The following is a 23469-nucleotide window of genomic DNA, read 5'->3' as shown; positions in this document are numbered from 1 at the left end:
GGGAGCCTGAGCGACACTTGACTGTGATCAGCCCGGCTGTCAGCAACGCCGGCGTTTCCACTGCCAGGTTTCATTATCACACACTCACCTCCAAAACCTGCCTCTAGGTGCTCTACTGAAGTAAACACAAATACTCCGCTCCAGGTCAAAGTGTCATTTCGTAGAACCCTAACACTGATATAAACACTGGCTTTACCTACTGTAACAGAGATAGACACTTTCTACAGGACAAGACTTTGAAACCCTAACACTGATACAAACACTGGCTTTACCTACTGTAACAGAGATGGACACTTTCTACAGAACAGACAAGACTTTGAAGGAGGAAAAAACCACACTTGTCAGTTAAGTTTTACTTCACAAAATTGTGGTTTTTAAGTAAATTAACCTTAAATCAGCTTATATAAACCATAAGAACCAGCAAATAGCTCAATAATTCTAAAATAAGGATAAAAGTACTGTTAAAAAACAAAAAACTGTCATAGAGGCTAATGCTTTTTCTTTGATACAGATCTGAATCATTAAAGGCACTAAATCTCAATTTATAGTCTTAAGTCACTGACTAGGAGATCTCTGAAGTTTTAAGAAACAGATTCACAAGGAACTAGCTTGCTTTAAGATTTAGAGTACTAAATAAAAACAGAAACATACTTATATTGGCAGAACTGAGATACAAATAAATTACTCATTGGTTAAAAACAAAAAATTCGTGAAAAGGAAAATTATGAAAAGGAAGTATCAGAAACCCAGCAAAGAAGGAAAGAGCCATATTTTCAAACCTGCTTTCTGTCTCAAACTGATTTTTCCATCTGGTGGAAAAATGAACAGCTGTAACAGCAAGGATGAGGCTCAGCATTACTGCCTCCATTCTCCCCTGACATCCCCGTGGTGGCATCGTACAGGCTGAGAGAACTATGGGAAGAATTTATAGTTTAAAGCAAGTATGACAGTGGTCTTTTCCCAAAACTAACCCCCAAGGAGATAAAGAGGGAGCACACACAAGTAACAATGTTATGTTGAAGACTTATAGGAGCATCATGGCCTGACCAAGGACAGAGAAGTTTCACAATCCCCTTGGACCCTCGCTGCCATCCGGATGTCTGTGCTCATCGGTCACCTCCTGATCTCACCTCCGCCTTTCTTTCCCCTTCCCTTAACATAGAAGAAGTCTCCAGTTCTATTAACTTAAGATGGTTCTTCAGGACATTAGTCCACCATCTTCTTGGCTTGGTGGCTCTCGGAAAAAAGTTGCCTTCCTTGCCCCAACACCTTGTCTCTCAGCTTATGGGCTGTCACTGCAGTAAGCAGTAAGAACTGTCACATCGAGGAGCCTTGTTCATGTGTCCTCATTCTCAAACAAGCAGAACCTCCTTTAAAAGCTATTGAAGAGTGAGAGGATGGAGCAGATGCACTAAGTGAGGGTCGCCCCTGCTTTGGAAACTAACTCTTCAGGGCTCCATTCTGGACATAACCTTCCTCTCTCTGAATTGTGCTTTGTCCAGGATTGTTATGATGATTCAAAGGAGCAGTTGTTCAGTGTTCAGGCATCTCAGTGGCCTCCAGAGAGGCTGTTCAAGATAAGGTAATTAAAATTATGCTCTGCTCAGTTTTAATTTGCTGTAGTAAAAAGTTTGTAAGTAACATTCATGTAAGAGCACTTCCTCAGTGTAGATCCAGAAATACTTTTAAAATCTTGTGCTCTAAAGTTGTCACCCACTCATCTGAGTCTGCATAATGGGCTTTAAACTTCAAATTATATTGGGCATTAATCTTATATTGGGCTTTAAACTTTGAATAACCATACTTTATATAACACATAAAATTGGAAGAAACTGGCCAGGCATGGTGGCTCATGCCTGGAATCCTAACACTTTGGGAGGCCAAGGCAGGTGAATCACTTGAGGTCAGGAGTTCAAGACCAGCTTGGCCGATATGGTGAAATCCCATCTCTACTAAAAAAAAAAACAAAAATTAGCCAGGTGTGGTGGCACGCACCTGTAATCCCAGCTACTCGGGAAGCTGAAGCAGCAGAATCACTTGAACCCAGGAAGCAGGGATTGCAGTGAGCCAAGATTGTGACACTGCACTCCAGCCTGGGCAACAGAGTGAGACTCTGTCTCACGGAAGGAAAAAAAAAAAAAATTCAGATTGTGTGACTCTGTCCTCAATAAAAAGGAAACACCATAAAGGTGCATGCCATGAAAGAATCACACTCATTCCTATAAACTGTAGCCCATTCAGTCTAATAACTATGCAAGTTTTTTTTTTTTTTTTTTTTTGACAAGTCTTGCCCTGTCACCCAGGCTAGAGTGCAGTGGCGCAATCTTGGCTCACTGCAGCCTCCACCTCCCGGGCTCAAGCAATTCTCCCGCCTCAGCCTCCCAAGTAGCTGGGATTACAGGTGCACGCCACCACACCCAGCTAATTTTTGCATTTTAGTAGAAACGGAATTTCATCATGTTGGCCAGGCTGGACAAGTATTTTTTTTAAAAGACAAGGAATTATGGCATAAAAGGCTGAATGGAACAGGAGAACTGAGTCCTGGCTTATCCCTAATACTGTAAGTAATATGAACCACTATTTGTAACTGCTTTCAGCCTGTTCTAATTTGTAAAATGAAAATGATCACTCGAGGTTCTCTACATGCCTAGAGGGTAGCTATATAGATCAAATGCCATCTGGCATATGAAAGCCTTTGAATAGGTTAAAATGTCAGACTGACATGAGAGGTGACTACCTTCTGAAACTTCTGGGCTTGCAGATTTCCTGACAAAGGTCCAGGCCTCATCCTCTGTGGCAAACTTCTTAAATCTGGCAGCAGGAAACCGGTCCACCTGTGCTTTGCACTCATTCCTGGAAAAGATGTGCAATGTTATTTCCTCTTTCCCTAACTTATCCCCTTTTTTATTAAGATTCTTAAAGTTGGAAATACAGTTGTCCCTTGGTATCTGAGGGAGACGGATTCCAGGAAGTCCTCCACCCCCATCACAGATACCAACACCAGAGGAGGCTTAAGTCCTTTGCATAAAATGGTGTATTTGCACATAACCTACACACATCTTCTTGTATGCTTTAAATCATCTCCAGTTTATAATACTTAATACAATGTATACAGTTGTTGTACTGCCTTTTGATGGGTATTTTAAAACTGTATTCTATTTTTATTTTTTCCAAATATTTTTGATCTAGGGTTAGCTGAAACTGAGGATGCAAACTGGATATGGAGGACCAATTTTAGTGTGAAAAGGGCAGAATCATGCCTTATAGTTTCATCCTGCACGTCAGACTCTACACCTGTGTTCTACTGTATGCCAGCCAGCACACCAGCACCGTAAGGCTTTCGTCAAACTCAAAGCGTAACAAAATACTGGGGCCTTTGAAAAAAAAATTAACCATTTCATTACGACAAAAAGGTCAACTTCTGAGATGCTTCTTCCTCAACACTATAGCTGCCGTGGAACACAGTAACGACCTCTGGTATCTTGTAGTGGGAAGAGTTCTGGTGGTAGAGGCAGAACACCTGGGCTGAAGTCCTTTCTCTGTCAGTTCGTGCCCTGGGAACTTCCTGACCACAGGAACTACACCTGCAAGTGAGAATGATCCCTCTCACCTCCAAGCGTTGTTACAAGGATCCAACTGCAAATACTGGCTTATTCGAATTGACCTTTTTAAAAAGGGAAGATTAGATTAGGTACTGAGTTCCAGTCCCAATTTAGCTGGTACGGAAAATCTGGTAATGGGGGTTAGTTCTCAGGGCGTGTCACTTTTTGTTGTACTTTAACTGCAACAAAGATGCAGGATTAAACACAGGGTTTATTAGGCCACCCCTTTCCAAACAAGTCTTCGGCGCAGTCCAGTCCCCGGCCGTGAGCCTCCTGGAACCCCGCCGGCCGAGCAGGAATACGAGGCGGTCCCCCGACCACCCACAGCCACGGCGCGCGGCACACACTAGACCCGCCAGGCTCCCGCCGCCAGGGTTAGCCGAGTTCCGGCCTCCCCTCGACCCCGGTGCCGACAGGGAGGCGCCTAGGCGGGCGGGCACTCACCAGGTCAGAAAGACCCCGGTCTTGCGGCCCCTCCTCACGGCATAGAACATCCCGAACCCGCGAGAGCCGCAACGGCAGGACACGGCGGCCAAGGCGACTCTGTGGGCCAGGAACACAAGCCAGCTCATCGCTCACTCCCGGCACCGGGAAGCATTTGGACTCCCGGCCCAGCGTGGGCGCGACCCCGCAGCGCTCACCACCGCACTTCCGTCCGCGGCGCGGAAAGATGACGCACGTCTGGGCGGAGTCCTGATGAGAGCCGGGGCCTAAGGAGGGGAGGGGTCGCCGGGCGGAGCCTGGAGCCCGGTCCCCGACGAGCCCAAACTCGTCAACTTCCTATCGGTACTTGAAGAAGCGGGGCGAGGGCTGAGGTCCCGAAGGCGGGCGAGGTCTGGGATGGGGCGGGGCCCATGGGAGCGGGGCCTTAGACGCACCTGACCGGGCTGAAGCCCTGAGCCCCGCAGAGAAAGGTCGAGATGGACCGTGTGGGCCCCTTCTCTCCCCGCTGCCAGGCCGCCGTTCGGGGGCCAAGCCCCGGCGCGCTCGGGTCACCGCGGGAAGCCCTTGAACCCCCTGGCGCCCGGCGCCCACGTGCGGTAACCGCGGCTCCTCGAGAGCTCCCGGGATGCGGATCTGTAGTCAGGGCTGTGGCCAAATGAATGAATGCACATTTTTTAGTGGGAAGAAAGATGTTAGGATTCATGAATTAGAATAAGCACAAAGGAGGGCGAGAGGGGAGGCCGTGGAAGCCGCATTCCTCGCCTTGCCCCGGGCGCACACCCCGAAGGGTCGCGTCCCCTCCCTGCTCCACTGCACGTGGGTGTTTAACCAGGGCGTGTCCAGTGCCTCAAGCACCACGACCCGGGAGAAAACTGAGTTGAGAAGGCAGCTTTTAGAATTCTGCTCCCTATTTGACCTTTTGCTCTGTAAGCAAATCAAGTTATTTTAAAAGTCTCCATGGGTTGGCGGGGCGCAATGGCTCACGCCTGTAATCTCAGCACTTTGGGAGGTCAAGGCGGGTGGATCACCACGTCAGGAAATCGAGACCATCCTGACCAATATGATGAAACCCCAGCTCTACTAAAAATACAGAAGTTAGCCGGGCGTGGTCGCCTGCGCCTGTAGCTACTCTGGAGGCTGAAGCAGGAGAATCGCTTGAACTCGAGAGGTGGAGGTTGCATCTGGGCGACAGAGTGAGATTCCGTCTCAAAAAAAAAAAGTCTCGGCCGGGCGCGGTGGCTCAAGCCTGTAATCCCAGCACTTTGGGAGGCCGAGACGGGCGGATCACGAGGTCAAGAGATCGAGACCATCCTGGCTAACACGGTGAAACCCCGTCTCTACTAAAAAAAATACAAAAACTTAGCCGGGCGAGGTGGCGGGCGCCTGTAGTCCCAGCTACTCGGGAGGCTGAGGCAGGAGAATGGCGTAAACCCGGGAGGCGGAGCTTGCAGTGAGCTGAGATCCGGCCAGTGCACTCCAGCCTGGGCGACAGAGCGAGACTCCGTCTCAAAAAAAAAAAAAAAAAAAAAAAAAAAAAAAAGTCTCCTTTGGCAAACACTGTTTATCCAATTATTTTTAAACCACTTTTCTTTAATTTTCTTAAGGTCTTCTAACAAGCCTTTTGCACACCTGCCATGTGTTTTGTCAGGCCCTGGGGGTGAAGGTGAGAAAGTCGAGAATCCCTGGAGATAACACATCAGCAAATAGTGCGCAGGCAGAACAAGCTGTTGGAGGAGAGAGAGACACAGAGCAGAGAAGCAACTGCACCTGGAGGGTCGGGAGGGCCTCACATCAGAACGCCTAAGCAAATACAGTTTTCAAGGATAATAATTTTTTTAAAATTTCATTCACATGAATTAGACAGAAAGAAGCAGGACATTCTAGGAAGAAGGAACCGCCCAGGCAAAAGCGACGCGTAGATTGGCATGGTCAGTTTTTGTGTTCCTCTGTGAAATCAAAGAACATCTTTTTTTTTTTGACGGAGTCTCGCTGTGTCGCCCAGGCTGGAGTGCAGTGGCACGATGCACAATCGGGGCTTACTGCAACCTCCACCTCCCGGGTTCAAGCAATTTTCCTGCCTCAGCCTCCCAAGTAGCTGGGATTACAGGTGCCTGCCACCACGCCTGGCTAACTTTTATGTATTTTTAGTAGAGACGGAGTTACACCATGTTGGCCAGGCTGGTTTTGAACTCCTGACCTCAAGTGATCCGCCTGCCTTGGCCTCCTAAAGTGCTAGGATTACAGGCATTAGCCACTGCGCCCGGCCAAAGAACATCAATTTTAAACAGTTCAGCTTTCCTAATTTTAATTTAAATTGGCCATAGCTTTCATTCCTCATTCCTACCTATTGCACTTCAAGACAGATTCTTATTTTAAAATAAAAAGACACACACAGCTGTCCCTAAAGTCCATTGATGACTGATCATCCTACCCTTGTATAGGTATCTGAGGAAGCCCAGAGATGCCCAGGAAGGCTCTCAAGATGACCCAACAGCTGCCCCCACCTCACCCGCATATCTGGGGGTTGACCTACCGAGGGCTTGCTTTTCTATGCATACCAGTTGGTCCTGTATCACAAGGACTCATCTTCCCTGAGAAGTCCTAGGTTGGAATTACCTGAGGATGTTTGCAGGATCATCCACATGACTTTCCATAGTGCCAAAACCCTCTCTCTTCCTTCCCCTTCCCTTCCTTCCCTCCTTCCGTCCTTCCCTCCTTCCGTCCTTCCCTCCTTCCGTCCTTCCCTCCTTCCTCTCTCTTTCCTTCTTTTCTTCTTCCTTCTTTCTCCCTTCCTTCCTTCCTTTCTTTCCTTCTTTTTCTTTCTTTCCCTTCTTTCTTTCTTTTCTTTCCTTTTCTTCTTTTCTCTTTTTTCAGGGTCTTACTCCAACACCCAGGCTAGAGTGCAGTGGCGTGATCTCAGCTCACTGCAACCTCTGCCTCCTGGGTTCAAGCGATTCTCCTGCCTCAGCATCCTGAGTAGCTGGAGTTACAGGCATGCACCACCATGCCCAGCTAATTTTTGAATTTTTAGAGACAAGGTTTCATCATGTTGGCCAGGCTGGTCTTGAACTCCTGACCTCAAGTGATCTGCCCAACTCGGCCTCCCAAAGTGTTGGGATTACAGGCGCGAGCCACCGCGCCTGGCTGCCAAAACTATTTATTTTGACTTTTCATTGACTGGTTACTCCTGAAAATCTTTTTTATCTTAATCTCTGGCTTAAAGAAATATAGGATATTTCTTATCCTGAGCAAACACAGGATCAGAAATCAGAAGATGAGTGTATATGTGGTCTCAGTCACTTAGCTCCTTCGAAACTTAATTTTCTCTACTGAAAAAAAAAAACAATGGGAGTGATAATTCCCACTGCAAAAGGCTTTTGTTTTGAGGATGAGATTTTAGATGAAATAATAAATGTATGCATAGCCTATTCCAGACACATGACATAAACTCAAATAAAAGTCGCTATTGCCATTATCTATTATACTCTGTAAATTAGGAATAACAAAACCATTTCTGCTTATTTCTCAGGGTCCATTCAAGAATTGTGTCCACAATATACCAGGCAGTCGTCTAGACCTGCATCGTCTAATGCCCACCTCAGCCTCCCAAAGTGTTAGGATTACAGGCGTGAGCCACCGCACCCTGCCTGCATGTGGCTATTGAGATGTGCTGTATGATACACAACAGACTTTGAAGATTCAGTGTGAAAAACAAAAAGAATTTTAAGGGGGGGCGTCGAGGGGAGTCAGAGCATTAGAACAAATAGCTAATGTATGCAGGGCTTAAAACCTAGATAACAGGTTGATGAGTGCAGCAAACCACCATGACACACATTTATCTATGTAACACCTACATGTCTGCACTTGTATCCTGGAACTTAAAGTAAAATTAGAAAAAAGTAATAATAAAAGCCAACATGGCATTCATTACTGCCAAAAAAACAAAACACATTGTTAATTTTGTATATTGATCACAGGTTGAACTGATAATATTTTGAATACACTGGGTTAAAGAAATACATTTAAAATTAGTGGCTGGGCACAGTGGCTCATGCCTGTAACCCCAGCACTTTGGGAGGCTGAGGCAGGTGAATCACCTGAGGTCAGGAGTTTGAGACGAGTCTGGCCAACATGGTAAAACCCCGTTTCTACTAAAAATACAAAAATCAGCTGGGTGTGGTGGTGGGTTCCTGTAATCCCAACTACTTGGGAGGCTAAGGCAGGAGAATCGCTGGAACCCGGGAGGCAGAGGTTACAGTGAGCCGAGATTGTGCCACTGCACTCCAGCCTGGGTGACAGAGTGAGACTCCATCTCAATAATAATAATAATAATAATAATAATGAAATTATTTGTTGCTGTTTTACTTTTCAAATGTGACCACCAGAAAAGTTTAAAAGGCTTGTGTGACATCATTGAATGGAGCTGTTCTAAACATGGGTAAGACATTGCAGAGCTTCGGTTGCAGGACAGAGAATGAAATAAACCCGTAAGACAGAAAAGTGACTGATCGTGACTGCTAGGGCGTTTACAGCATAGGCCGGTGACGGGAACGAGGAGCGTGGGGATGAGAGCCGATGTGGGCGAGAGTGCGTGCAACGCGGGGTCAGGCGTTGGATTCATCTCCCAGGAGTTGAAAAAGGTGGCGTTCCTGTTCTTTATTGGCATTGCTTGTAACACTGAGGACTGCCCCTCTTCCTGAAGAGGTCGGTCAGGAAAATTTTTTGTTAACTTTTATTTTAGATTTGAGGGTCCATGTGCAGGTTTGTTTTATGAGTAAACTCATCTCATGGGGGATTGTGTACAGATAATTTCATCACCCAGGAATAAGCCTAGTACTTGATAGGTATTTTTTCGGATCCTCTCCCTCCTCCCATCCTCCACCCTCAGGTAGGCCCCAGTGCCCACCGTTCTCCTCCTAATATCCCTGTGTTCTCACTGTGGAGCTCCCATGTATAAGTGAGAACATGCGGTGTTCGGTTTTCTGTTTCTGCCTTAGTTTGCCTCCAGTTCTATCCATGGTGCTGCAAAGGACATGATCTCGTTCCTTTTTATGGCTTCATGGTATTCCACGATGTATATGTATTACATTTGCTTTATCAAGTCTACTGTGGATGGGCGTTTATGTTGATTCCATGTCTTTGCTATCATGAATAGTGTTGCAGTGAACATACACCTGCATGTGTCTTTATGGCAGAACGATTTAGATTCCTCTGGGTATATACCCAGCCATGGGATTGCTGGGTTGAATGGAAGTTCTGTTTTAAGTTATTTGCAGAATCACTATGCTGCTTTCCACAATGGTTGAACTAATTTGCACTCCCAATATTATATTGTCTGTAGCTGAGAAAGCTGAAATGTAAAGATTAAGTCACTTGCCCTCAGACATGTAGACAGGAAGTGGTACAGCCAGGACTCAAACCTGCCTCCATAGTCCATCCTCCTAAACCTAAGTCATGGTTTTCAAAGTGTGGTCCTTGGACCAGCAGCAATAGCACCACCTGGGCACTTGTTAGACATGGAAATTCTGGGCCTTACCCTGGACCTTAGCATGGGGATCCCTGGGGGTGGAGCCCAGCGGTTTGTGTTTGGGCAGCCCCAGCTGACTCTGACGCACCATCCGGTTGGAGGCCACGGTGCGTGATGGTCCCTGCCCTGTGGCAGCTGGCCTCCCTCCTTCATTTCTGTTATTCCATCTCCTTCTTACAACAACCCTGGGAGCCCGGCAGGGCAGATGTCGATTTTATTTAACAGATGAAGAAGCTGAGCCTTGAGGTTTTATGACTTACCCAAAGTCATCGCATTAGTTTTAGAACTGAAACTTCAATGGCAGATCTTCTGGCTCTTGGTCTGAGGCTGTAACTAGCACCCACAAGGACTCTGGGAGCAGCAAGGTCAGAGCAGGGGCTAGTGCTTCATTTCGCTGCCTCTAGTGAAGGAGGAGAGGGGTCCCAGAGCACGGCTTCTTCTCCGTTGGTATGACCCATGATAGCTGGGCGCTTACTCTGATGTGCTGATGAGATTCCGCCTTATCCCCTGCAAGCCATTTGTGCTGTGCTAGGATTAAACAGTACAGTTTGGAACCTTAGCTGCCCACACCCTGAGGGCCAATCATGCAGAACCCACAGGAAATCTCAGGGCGGAAGTCGTTTGCCATAAACGTCCATTTCCTAATTTTTTGTTGTCGTGACAGGGTCTTGCTCTGTTGCCGAGGCTGGAGTGCATTAGTGCAATCATAGCACACTGCAGCCTCAAGCTCCTGGGCTCAAGTCATCTTTCCACCTCTACCTCCAAAATAACTGGTACTACAGGTGTGCACCTCCTGTATAATTAAAAAAAAAAAAAAATGTTTTGAGGCCGGGCGCGGTGACTCACGCCTGTAATCCCAGCACTTTGGGAGGCTGAGGCGGGCGGATCACGAGGTCAAGAGATCAAGACCATCCTGGCCAACATAGTGAAACCCCGTCTGTACTAAAAATACAAAAAATTAGCCAGGCATGGTGGCAGGCGCCTGTAATCCCAGTTACTTGGGAGGCCAAGGCAGGAGAATCGCTTAAACCCAGGAGGTAGAGCTTGCAGTGAGCCAAGATGGTGCCATTGCACTCCAGCCTGGGCAAAAATAGTGAAACTCCATCTAAAAAAAAAAAAAAAAAAAAAAAAAAGGTTTTGAGGTTACAGGGAGCTATGATCACACTACTACACTCCAGTCTAGACAACAGAACGAGACCCTGTCTCCGGAAAAAAAATTCTTTGTAGAGACAAAGTTTCACTATATTGCTCAGGCTGGACTCAAACTCCTGGCCTCAAGCAATCCTACTGTACTGGCCTCTCAAAGGGCTGGGATTCCAGGCGGGAGCCACTGTGCTAAGCCTCCATTTCCTGATGCAACTCCATCCATAATCGCATTCCATCCATTATTCAACAATCCCCACACCTTCACCTCCTGCCATGACCCATGACGCCTAAGGTTGGGGAGGGAGAACTTCACTATGGTGCAGGCAATGTGGGGGTCACCTTAGCCACAGAGAACCTAAAAAGAGTGATCAAGCCTCACCTGAGGTTGGGAGTTCGAGGACAGCCTGACCAACATGTGAAACTCCGTGTCTACTAAAAATACAAAATTAGCCGGGTGTGGTGGCATGTGCCTGTAATCCCAGCTACACGGGAGTCTGAGGCAGGAGAATCTCTTGAACCCAGGAGGCAGAGGTTGCAGTGAGCCGAGATCGCACCACTGCATTCCAGCCTAGGCAACAAGTGTGTAACTCCATCTCAAAAAAAAAAAAAAAAAGTGATCAAGCGACTGAAAGTCAGAGTACTCTGTTATTATAACCGAGCACTGGGAATTCTAAACACTGTCAGTGATACTCTTCCCAGAAAAAAACTCTCCTGTAATTATATGTGTATAATTCCATTTTTATGCCTAATCTTTTAATGAACATGTCTTACGTGGGAATTAATCCCAAGGGCTCCCAGCTATGCACTTGGTTCCAACACATCTTCATTCAGCCACAAGTAAGTTGATTGGGTTCAGAAGCAGAGTGCTAGCTTCAGGCACAGTCTGATCCAACTCATGGGCACCGCAACCTCCTGCATTTAAACAGCAGGTTTGAAGTAAACCACGGTAGCACTGTGACTATAAAGACAAACAAGGAGCACTTGCTTTACTTCACTTCATTCTATGTGATCACCTGTGCTTAAAATTTGAATCAGTGAAACAGGGCAGTGGGAACTGCAAGGTGAAATATTTCTGTTACAATGAGGATTTTAGCTCATATATTACGTATTTTACTGAATTTGAATAATGTCTTTAAAACTGAAATTTAGCCGGGAGCAGTGGCTCACGCCTGTAATCCCAACACTTTGGGAGGCTGAGGCAGATGGATCACGAGGTCAGGAGTTCGAGACCAGCCTGGCCAATATGGTGAAAACCCGTCTCTACTAAAAATACAAAAATTAGCCGGGTGTGGTGGTGCGGGGCTGTAGTCCCAGCTACTCAGGAGGCTGAGGCAGAAGAAATGCTAGAACCTGGGGAGCCGAGATCGCGCCACTGCACTCCAGCCTGGGCAACAGAGTAAGACTGTCTCAAAAAAAAATTAAATAAATAAATAAATAAATAAATAAAATGACATTGAAATTTATTTTTTTTTTGGCCAGGTACGTTGGCTCATGCTTTGGGAGGTCAACAGAGGAGGATTACTCGAGGCCAGGAGTTTGAGACCAGCCTGGGCAACATATGAGACCCTGTCTCTACAAAAAAATTTAAAACCTAGCCAAGCATGCCTGTGGTCCTAACTTCTTGGGAGGCTGAGGTGGGAGGATTGCTTAAGCCTGGGAGGCTAAGGCTGCGGTGAGCCGTGGTTGCACTACTATACTCCAGCCCGGGCAACAGAGTGAGACCTTGTCTCAAAAGAAAAAAAAAAAAAAAAAAAAAAAGGAAAGAAATGTATTGCTTTTTAAAAGTATAATTGTTGGTTGTTTTGTTTTGTTTTGTTTTTGAGATGGAGTTTCACTCTCATCACCCAGACTGGCATGCTGTGGTGCGATCTCCACTCACTGCAACCTCCACCTCCCGTGTTCTAGCGATTCTCCTGCCTCAGTCTCCCCAGTAGCTGGGATTACAAGCACCCGCCACCACGCCCAGCTAATTATTGTATTTTTAGTAGAGGGGGGTTTCGCCATGTTGACCAGGCTGGTCTCTAATTCCTGAGCTCAGGTGATCTACCTGAGGCCTCCCAAAGTGCTGGGAGTGCAGGGGTGAGCCACCATGCTCTGCCAATTTTTGGTTTTAAGCCCAAAGAATAATTAGGAAAATGATGATTATTCCTATTACACGATTATAACTGAAAATATTTTTGTTGAATGGATACAGGTGCTGAAATAGTGCATTCTCGGTGTCAAACGGATGCTTGGAATGGATGGATAGATTGGATACCTGGTCCCTCCAAATCTCATGTTGAAATCTGACTCCTGGTGTTGGTGGTGGAGCCTATCTCGAGTCTTGGGGTTATGTGCCTCTTGGTACCATCCTCTTGTCCCCTCGGGAAGGAGTGAGTTCTTGCTCTGTTAGTTTTTGCCAGAGCTGATGTTGAAATGAGCCTGGCACCTCCAACACTCCTCTCTTCCTTCCTCTCTTGCCATCTGATGCCAGCTCCCCTTCCCCTTCTGCCATGAGTGGAAGCACCCTGAGGGACTCACTGGAAGCAAATGCTGGCATCATACTTCTTGTACGGCCTGCAGAACCTTGAGCCAAATAAACCTCTTTTCTTCATAAGTTACCCAGCCTCGAGTATTCCTTTATAGCAACACACACAGGCTCGGACAGAACACAGAACGCCACTGCTGCCTCCCCAACCCCTGTGAGTCCTTCCACGTACACACCCCCCTCGCAATCTGCTCGCTGTGGGAGGACTCTGCAGTTTACCCACTGAGACTGAATAGCAGTAGACACGCCCCCTGGTGCCCGAGGAACGATTGGTTGGTACATTACTGTGCTAATAGCACTTTAATTGCAGTCTTTCGGGGACAAGGAATTTTTGTGTTTTACCCCAGTAAATGACAGGCCCTAAAGTAAACTGCGAAGGAGGACAACGCCAGCAAAAGTTTGAGGCCTGGCGCTCTGTTCAGTAAGGCTTTGTGTGGTGATTTACCTGCTCCAAACCTGAGTTTCCTCACTGGCAAAATGGGGATAAAGTTCCTGGTGCACAAACACCACAGAATTGCTGTGGAGGTCAAGTGGCATTGTCAATGTGACACCCTGGAGAACTAAATGATGAAGACAAAGGTGTGTGTGGGAACCGTTTTCACCCAGTCCTCTCCTGCTCGCCACCTCTCTCTGAGCTGGGACGTTCACATGCATTGACTTTGGATTCCAGCTCTACGTTTGCTGGTTGTGTGCATCTGGTGCGTTGCTCCAATTCTGTTCTCTCCTGTGAAAAAATGGAGATAATTGGCCAGGCGCGGTGGCTCACTCCTGTAATCCCAGCACTATGGGAGGCCAAGGCAGACAGATCGTCTGAGGTCAGGAGTTTGAGAACAGTCTGGCCAACCTGGTGAAACCCTGTCTCTACTAAAAATACAAAAATTATCCGGGCATTATCTGTACATATTTTGTGACAATTAATGGTAAGAATAGTGTTTCTTTTGATGAGATATATCAAAGGTAAGCAAATTATCAATTTATGATAAAAATCAAGAGTGCGAATATTTCTATATTTTAAATATTAATATATGAGCAATGACCCATATACTCACAGGTCGCCCATGTCTAGAGACAGTTTACTGCCATACAGGAAAAGTGGCCTTGCCTTTACAGAGCAAGCCCATGACCTTGCTTCAGTTAAGCGTGTGCTAACCCAGGAGTTCACCCTCATTACAGCCTTGCACATTCATCTCGCATCGGTCCACGGATGATAATAATAATAAAGGCTCCGCCAGCTGTAAGTGGAAGGGAGAGAAAGGACCTTCTGTTAAATGCAATCCATTAATTCTTGATCAAGCAGACAGGTCCATAAATTTATTTCACATGCAAGGACTCATTAGTAACTTTCCTTCTGGCACTCCGTTACTAAGATTCGGAGGGGAAGAATGACTTAGAAGCCTGTGGCCTCCCTCACCTATCTGACCTCTAGGCTTTCCGCAGCACAGAGGTTAGACATTCCAGGCACAGGATCCTACATAATAGAGAATAAATTATATATATAATAAATATATTTTTAATAAAGAATATATATTTTGACAGGTAAACAGATCTTGGCTTTTTAACTGCCACCCTCCAAACCCCCAGCAGTATTCTGTCCTGGGCCAACTATCCAGGGTCTCTTGGTCCCTCCAGGATGACACTGTATTGTAGGTACTGTGATGAGTTTCCTTGGCACTGGAAGGAATCTTTCTTCCTTAATGCTACATCTATCACTTCCTCTCTGTGGCTATTTGGTTTGTTGCTACTCGAAGTATGGTTCCTGGACCAGTATCATCAGCATTGCCTGTGAGCTAATTAGAAATGCACCATATTGGATGGAGCTGCTGTGGACTGAATGTGTGTGTCCCCCCAAAGTGCATGTTAAATCCTAACCCCCAAAGTGATGGTCTTTGGGAGGTGATGAGGTCGTGAGAGCGGAGTCCCATGATGGCATGAGTGCCCTCATGAAGGAGGCCCCTGGAGAGCTCCCTCAGCCCTTCTGCCACATGAGGACACAGCGAGAAGACGCTGTGAACAATGAAACGGTTCCTCTTCAGACACAGCATTTTCTGCCACTTGATCTTGGACTTTCAGTCTCTAGAGGGTGAGAGCGTCTGTTGTTCACAAGCCACTCTGTCTGTGGCACTCTGCATAGCAGGCCAGATGGACTGAGACAGCACCCATCCCCACGAAGTCCACAACTGCGGAATCAGTGTCTGCGTCCCACCACGATCCCTGGGTGATCTGCTGTTTGTTCACTGAAGTTGGAGACACACTGATTCTTAGAGATCATTTAACTCATGGATTTAATCCTCTCATTAACAGAAGACTAAGTTGAGGATTTGAAAGGTTAGATGATTGATCCAATTATAGTTATGCTTGTTCTATAAAAATAATATTCAGAGATAGCAGAACCTTAAGAATAATTTGTTTGAAAAAGTGCCCTCTAATTAAAAAAATCTGTGGTGGGGGGTGGGGAAGACCAAATCTCAATAGAAAAATAGTTAAATACCTACAGTCCCAGCTACTCGGGAGGCTGAGGTGGGAGGATTGATTGAGCCCGGGAGGTTGAGGCTGCAGTGAGGTACGAATGAGCCACTGAACTCCAGCCTGGGTGACAGTGAGAGACTGTCTCAAAAAAAGAAAAAGAAAAATGAGGGCAACCCATTTCTCCAGGATTCCTCTCTGCAGCAGTGAGGTCTTCTCTTTCTTTTGCCTATTAAAATTCTGCTCTCAACTGAAAAAAAGAAAAAAAGAAAAGAAAAGAAAAATGGTTAAAATATGAGCAGAAAAAAATCACACAAAAACGTATTAAACGCTTTACAATGGTCCTTGAACATATGAAACACATGGAAATATGCCAACTTCACTCCGAATTAGAGAATGCAAATTAAATTACACTGCGGTCTCATTTTTCACCTGTCAGACAGACACAAATTAAAAAGTATGATGACACATTCTGTTGGGAATGCTGTGGGAAAACAAGAATTCCCACATGACGCACAACGCTTTTCCGAGGGAAGGTGGCAGTGCGTAACAAAATTACCTATGGCTTTACCTTCTGAGGCTGAGATCCCACTTCTAGAAATTTATCCCGAAGGGGCCGCTCCAAAAGCATCCTAACGCATATGCGCGAGTTTGTTTGTGGGGCATTGTTTAACATTACAAAATGTTAGTTATGACTCGGGTGCAGTCCAAGTGTCTCCACAGAACACGGGCAGGGTTAGAGTGGTCTAACTGCCCAGTGCAGAGCGATGTCACGGTAAAAAAGCATGAGGGAGGTCTCCTGAGCTGACACGGGGGGATTGCCAGGAAATATGTTTAGGGGAACACAAAATGCAAAAATCAAATGTGCTTTTGTGTAAGAATGAAGGGGAAGTAAGAAAATATACATTCAAGCAAAAAGAAACTCAGGAGGGATGAACCAGAAAGCAAGGTTGGGTGGAGGAGGGAAGGCGGAGGCCGGTGCAGTGTGGCCTTCTCGAGGGAGTGACCTCCTTAGATGGCTTTTGACTTTCAGAAGCAGAGTGTTTCACATAGTCAAAAGTCAACAAGGGCTGGGCACGGTGGCTCACGCCTGTAATCCCAGCACTTTGGGATGCCAGGGTGGGCAGGTCACATGAGGTCAGGAGTTTGAGACCAGCCTGGCCAACATGGAGAAATCCTGTCTCTACTAAAAATACAAAAATTAGCCAGGGGTGGTGGCACATGCCTGTAATCCCAGCTACTCGGGAAGCTGAGGCAGGAGAATCGCTTAAACCTGGGAGGCAGAGGCTGCAGTGAGCCGAGATAACAAGGATGGGCGAGAAAACCAAAATGGAGTAAAAACTTAATTCAACAAATATATCTGGATTTCAAATGAATCATGCCCACACAGGGCAGGGGATGGGAGGTACCTTGAAGTAATTGTAGTAAGTCAGGTCAACCTTAGTCATATGATTGTGACTGTGTCAGTGAAAGACACAGAGAACCCCCAGTACGAACTGCAGAGGGTGAGTCCCCAGTACTGAACGACAGAAGGCGAGTGTGTTCCCAGTACTGCAATGCGGAGGGTGAGTCCCCAGTACTGAACGACAGAAGGCGAGTGTGTTCCCAGTACTGCAATGCGGAGGGTGAGTCCCAGTACTGAACGACAGAAGGCGAGTGTGTTCCCAGTACTGCAATGCGGAGGGTGAGTCCCAGTACTGAACGACAGAAGGCGAGTGTGTTCCCAGTACTGCAATGCGGAGGGTGAGTCCCAGTACTGAACGACAGAAGGCGAGTGTGTTCCCAGTACTGCAATGCGGAGGGTGAGTCCCCAGTACTGAACGACAGAAGGCGAGTGTGTTCCCAGTACTGCAATGCGGAGGGTGAGTCCCAGTACTGAACGACAGAAGGCGAGTGTGTTCCCAGTACTGCAATGCGGAGGGTGAGTCCCAGTACTGAACGACAGAAGGCGAGTGTGTGTTCCCAGTACTGCAATGCGGAGGGTGAGTCCCAGTACTGAACGACAGAAGGCGAGTGTGTTCCCAGTACTGCAATGCGGAGGGTGAGTCCCAGTACTGAACGACAGAAGGCGAGTGTGTTCCCAGTACTGCAATGCGGAGGGTGAGTCCCAGTACTGAACGACAGAAGGCGAGTGTGTTCCCAGTACTGCAATGCGGAGGGTGAGTCCCAGTACTGAACGACAGAAGGCGAGTGTGTTCCCAGTACTGCAATGTGGAGGGTGAGTGTGTTTTCACAGCGTACAGTTAGCAACACTGAAGCTCCCTGTTGTGCATTCCAGGACTGAGCAAGGAAACACACTGTGGAAATGGGTGGGAGTCCAATTCTCCCACTGTTGAAGGAGGAATTTACAAATATGGGAAGAAGGAAAGTGAGACCACGCACTGGGTGCTGGAGAACCGGGGCTATCAGACTGAACTCATGATTGCTTTCTATTGTTTTAAATGTAACAAAACAAAAAATAAAAACCAAAACACCCACCTTGACTGAGTTAAAATTTATATACCATAAAATTCACCCCTGGGTCAGGCGAGGTGGCACATGACTGTAATCCCAGCACTTAGGGAGGCTGAGGTGGGTAAATGGCTTGAGCCCAGGAGTTCAAGACCAGCCTGGCCAACAGAGTGAGACCCCGTCACTACCAAAAAATACAAAAACTAGCTGGGCATAGTGGTGCACACCTGTAGTTCCAGCTACTGGGGAAGCTGAGGTGGGAGAATCGCTTGAGCCCAGTAGGTTGAGGCTGCAGCAAGCTGTGATCATATCACTGCACTCCAGCCTGGGTGACAGAGTGAGACCCTGTCTCAAAACAAAACAAAACAAAACAAAACACCCCTGTGTGTATAAGTTCAATGGCTCTCAGTAAAGCCACAGAGCTGTGCAGTCATCCCCACCATACAGCTCGGAACACCTCCACCATCCCCCAAATGTTCCCTGTCCTGGGCACCATCACTCCACCGCGGGCCCCGGGGACTTCTCTTCTGCTTTCCCTTACGTATTTGGCTTTTCTAGATTTCCTGGAGGTAAATCATCGTAGGTAGAATCATACAGCATGAGCTCTTCTGTGTCTGGTTTCTTTCACTTTGTATAATGTTTTTGAGGTTCGTGCTGATGTAACTTATATTAGTAGCTTGTCTGTCTTTGCTGCTGAATAGCATTCTTTCGTATGGCTGTACCACACTCGTTTGTATATTGATCCATTGATTTGGGTTTGTCCCTATTTTTAGCTATTATGAGTAATAACGCTATAAACATTCACATACATGTTTTGTGTGAACATAAATTTTAATTTCTCTTAGCCAGATATATAGGAATAGATTATATAATATCCTATTGGCTTTAGGAAGTTGGAATGATTAGCGTGAAGGTAGTGAATATGCGTGTGTATCCACAGTCTTCTGAGAAGCTGGGCTCTACATTTATGTTTTTTCTAATAAGAGTAAGAATACTAGTGATATACATCTATAAATTCTGAATTCAGGCCGGGCCTGGTGGCTCATGTCTGTAATCCCAGCAATTGGCGAGGCCAAGGCGGGTGGATCGTCTGAGGTTAGGGGTTCAAGACTGGCCTGGCCAGTGTGGCAAAACCCTGTCTCTACTAAAAATAAAAAAAAATAAAAATAAAAAAAATAAATTAGCGGGCCTGGTGGCGGGCACCTGTAGTCCCAGCTATCTGCGAGGCTCAGGCAGGAGAATTGCTTGAACCTGGGAGGTGGAGATTGCAGTGAGCCAAGATTGCACCACTGCACTCCAGCCTGGGTGACAGAGCGAGACTCTGTCTCTAAATAAATAAATAAATATAAATTATGAGCTGTGACTCATAAGTCAGAAGATGATTTGGGGCAAAATTCAAGGCTCTGTGTTCATGAATTCTTTGCTAATTATGTGAAATTCTAATGTACTTGATGATTCCTTGAGCCTTCTGCAGGAAAATAAAAAATTTTGGCTGGTACTGGGTAAAAAGAGAAAAGTAGTCTCTGACTTCCAGCAGCCGCGTGGAAAACTAGCTGGCCTTGGTGCTGTGACAGCTGGCCTAGCACCCCAGCAGTCCTGGTTTTCCTGTTGAACATAAATGATTTCAGAGAATGTCAAGGTCGGGCGCGGTGGCTCAGGCCTGTAATCCTAGCACTTTGTATAATGCTTTACTTTGTATAATGTTTTCAAGGTTCATGCTGATGTAACTTATATTAGCAGCTTGTCTATCTTTATTGCTGAATAGCATTCCATCGTATTGCTGTCCTACACTTGTTTGGTACTGAGGCTGAGGTGGGCGGATCACGAGGTCAGGAGTTAGAGACCAGCCTGGCCAACATAGTGAAACACCGTCTCTATCAAAAATACAAAAAACTTAGCCAGGCCTGGTGGCGGGTACCTGTAATCCCAGCTACTCGGGGAGACCGAGGCAGGAGAATCTCTTGAACCTGGGAGGTGGAGGTTGCAGTGAGCCGAGATGGCGCCACTGCACTCCAGCCTGGGCGACAGTGCAAGACTCCATCTTAAAAAAAAAAAAAAAAAAAAAGGCCAAAATCAGATAAGGCTACATTAACCCATGACTGACGAAGACAAAAACAAGACCACTGCAAAATCATGTCTGAATCCAGGCAAAATATGAACACTGACGAGGCCACAAAAACACCAAACATCCTACTCTCCTGGTTAGCAGGAGTGACGGCTGCTTCCTTAGCAACTGCAGCCGAGGACTGGTGCTCGTCTGCTCTCACTATAAATGAAACTTAAGACACCCAACCACAGGCCGGGCGCGGTGGCTCAAGCCTGTAATCCCAGCACTTTGGGAGGCCGAGACGGGCGGATCACGAGGTCAGGAGATCGAGACCATCCTGGCTAACACGGTGAAACCCCGTCTCTACTAAAAAATACAAAAAATTAGCCGGGCGAGGTGGCGGGCGCCTGTAGTCCCAGCTACTCGGGAGGCTGAGGCAGGAGAATGGTCTAAACCCGAGAGGCGGAGCTTGCAGTGAGCTGAGATCCGGCCACTGCACCCCAGCCTGGGCGACAGAGCAAGACTCTGTCTCAAAAAAAAAAAAAAAAAAAAAAAGACACCCAACCACAGAATTACTCCGGCTTTGTGCCAGCATCCAATGCTAAGCAAAGCCCCCCTTTCTCAAGCCCTCCCCCAAATTCCCGATACAAAACCGAATCCTATTCGTGTTTCCTAACACCTCCTTAGCAAAGCCCCCCTTTCTCAAGCCCTCCCCCAAATTCCCGATACAAAACCGAATCCTATTCGTGTTTCCTAACACCTCCTTAGCAGAGGCCCCTCCAATGCTAAGCAAAGCCCCCCTTTCTCAAGCCCTCCCCCAAATTCCCGACACAAAACCGAATCCTATTCATGTTTCCTAACACCTCCTTAGCAGAGGCCCCTCCAATGCTAAGCAAAGCCCCCCTTTCTCAAGCCCTCCCCCAAATTCCCGACACAAAACCGAGTCCTATTCGTGTTTCCTAACACCTCCTTAGCAGAGGCCCCACAGTTGCTCAGGGTGCGTTTCTTCCTCCCTACAATGAGTACCTTGCTCAATCCCAGCAATTGGAGTTTGGAATTATCAAGATCAAAACATTAGGCGAATCATTTGGCTGGCACACTGCAGATCTTGGTATGACCATGTATGTTAGACTGGAAAGGAACATTGAATAGTATAAAGTGAAAGACAACTTGTAGCTTATATGAACATCAAGAAAACTATAAAACTTGAAAGATCAAAACGGGAGTTAGGATATTTAGAGATTTTTATGAATATGTGAAACACCTGAGTTCTGATCATCCTAGAAATGTAAAAGCAGGAGGCAGTGGGCAGTTCAGTTAGCAGTTATTTCTGTGCGATTATGTACTGGGTTATTGTGGATGGATAACTCCAGATGGTAGCTAAATGAGTCCATTTAAATAATTTTGGAGATTGAGCTGTTGAGTCTTTCCATCATTGAAAGGTAGAATAGCACCTTCTCTCTTCTAGTAGCTGAAAGCCATCTGCTTTTGTAAACTTAATCCTCAAACTGAAAACAAGCTGAAACTCTTGACCCAAACTATCAGAGAACCAACAGACAGCAGAGTGAGAGATGATGAGTAAACTGTGGAAAATGCATACAGACTGCAGATCTCACTAGAAATCTTTGAATTTTATTAAGTAATTGTATGGGTTATATTAATGTTGAATTGTTAGGCTGCATGTGGTGGCTCACGCCTGTAATCCCAGCACTTTGGGAGGCTGAGGTGGGTGGATAGCTCGAGCTTAGGAGTTCGAGACCAGCCTGGGCAACAGGGTGAAACCCCCCTCCACAAAAAATACAAAAAATTAGCTGGGCCTCATGGCATACACCTGTAATCCCAGGTACTTGGGAAGCTGGGATGGGAGGATCGCCTGAGCCTGGGGAGGCTGAGGCCACAGTGAGCAGTGATCATGCCACTGCCCTCCAGCCTGGGCAACAGAGCAAGACCCTGTCTCAAAAATATACATATATTGATTTTTTGTTTTTTGAGATAAAGTCTCACTCTGTTGCCCAGGCTGGAGTGCAGTGGTGCCATCCTGGCTCACTGCAACCTCTGCCTCCCAGGTTCAAGCGATTCTCATGCCTCAGCTTCCCAAGTAGCTGGGATTACAGGCGTCCACCACCAGGTCTGGCTAATTTTTCTATTTATAGTAGAGATAGGGCTTCACTATGTTGGCCAGGCTGATTTCCTGACCTCAAGTGATTCACCCACCCTGGGTGGGGTGGATGATCCCAAAGTGCTGGGATTACAGGTGTGAGCCACTGAGGCCCGCCTGAATACAGGTGTGAGCCACTGCAGCCTGCCTGAATTGTTATTTTGAATGTATTCTCTCATAGTGTCAGATAAAGCAAGTTAATTGTATTTTTGTGTTTAGGAATCAAGGTTTTTATTACAGGAGAAAAGGAGATGCTATGATAGAATCGAGGATTTCAGAAGGAATCGTTCTGTTAGAAGTGGATCGAGAGGCCGGGCGCGGTGGCTCAAGCCTGTAATCCCAGCACTTTGGGAGGCCGAGACGGGCGGATCACGAGGTCAGGAGATCGAGACCATCCTGGTTAACACGGTGAAACCCCGTCTCTACTAAAAAATACAAAAAACTAGCCGGGCGAGGTGGCGGGCGCCTGTAGTCCCAGCTACTCGGGAGGCTGAGGCAGGAGAATGGCGTGAACCCGGGAGGCGGAGCTTGCAGTGAGCTGAGATCCGGCCACTGCACTCCAGCCTGGGTGACAGAGCGAGACTCCGTCTCAAAAAAAAAAAAAAAAAAAAAAAGAAGTGGATCGAGAATGTCAATGTGAACTTGTATCTTTTATGAAAACATTATTTTAAATGCATCTTTTTAAGCTCTGTCCGCTGAAATGGCTTACAAGGATCCCCACGATGCTTCCTGCTGCCAAAATTCTGGTCTCCAATACTATTTTTCAAAAAAAAAAAACTATCAGCATTTTTAGAAGAAAAGGCTCATTCTATGTCTCAGGCAGAAAATTACAAGAGGAGCCAGAAAATTACAAGGAATATCTTGTGCCAGAAAACAAGAAGATGTTCAGACATTCATGGAGATGACAAGACTTGGCTGCTTATCTAAGAGGGGCCCCTCCTGGTCACAATTGAGATAATTTGAGGATCAAAGGAGAAATACTGGCTGAGCTTGATTGATGTATAGCAAATCTGCAATGTCACATGTCCATAATGATACATAAAAGAGTTAACAAAGTGTTCTAAAAGTAAGTGGATTGGATAGATGGTATTTCTGTTCGTTGTC

At 46.5% G+C, this 23469-nt stretch overlaps 5 protein-coding genes across 26 annotated transcripts in view; 2 read left to right on the top strand and 3 right to left on the bottom strand.

Annotated features, from left to right (window-relative positions):
- Positions 1-23469, bottom strand: part of ADI1 (acireductone dioxygenase 1) — an 847802-nt gene that overhangs the window by 68501 nt on the left and 755832 nt on the right. The window lies entirely within an intron of this gene.
- EIPR1 (EARP complex and GARP complex interacting protein 1) overlaps positions 1-23469 on the bottom strand; it is a 579020-nt gene that overhangs the window by 363079 nt on the left and 192472 nt on the right. The gene's annotated exons all lie outside the window — the stretch shown is intronic.
- Positions 1-23469, bottom strand: part of RNASEH1 (ribonuclease H1) — a 173270-nt gene that overhangs the window by 11768 nt on the left and 138033 nt on the right. The window contains exons 2-3 of the mRNA XM_050754062.1: positions 4047-4252; positions 2738-2853 (exon numbers count right to left, since the gene is read on the bottom strand). Of these exons, the coding sequence (XP_050610019.1) occupies positions 2738-2853; positions 4047-4174 (244 nt within the window). The 5' untranslated portion in view covers positions 4175-4252. The remainder of the gene's footprint in view (positions 1-2737; positions 2854-4046; positions 4253-23469) is intronic.
- COLEC11 (collectin subfamily member 11) overlaps positions 1-23469 on the top strand; it is a 361397-nt gene that overhangs the window by 267664 nt on the left and 70264 nt on the right. The gene's annotated exons all lie outside the window — the stretch shown is intronic.
- Positions 1-23469, top strand: part of RPS7 (ribosomal protein S7) — an 838959-nt gene that overhangs the window by 807753 nt on the left and 7737 nt on the right. The window lies entirely within an intron of this gene.

Source organism: Macaca thibetana, chromosome 13, assembly GCF_024542745.1.
Source record: "Macaca thibetana thibetana isolate TM-01 chromosome 13, ASM2454274v1, whole genome shotgun sequence".
Classification (NCBI taxonomy): Eukaryota; Metazoa; Chordata; class Mammalia; order Primates; family Cercopithecidae; genus Macaca; species Macaca thibetana.
Note: the sequence above shows the minus strand (reverse complement) of the source record. Positions and strands in the feature narration are given on the sequence as shown.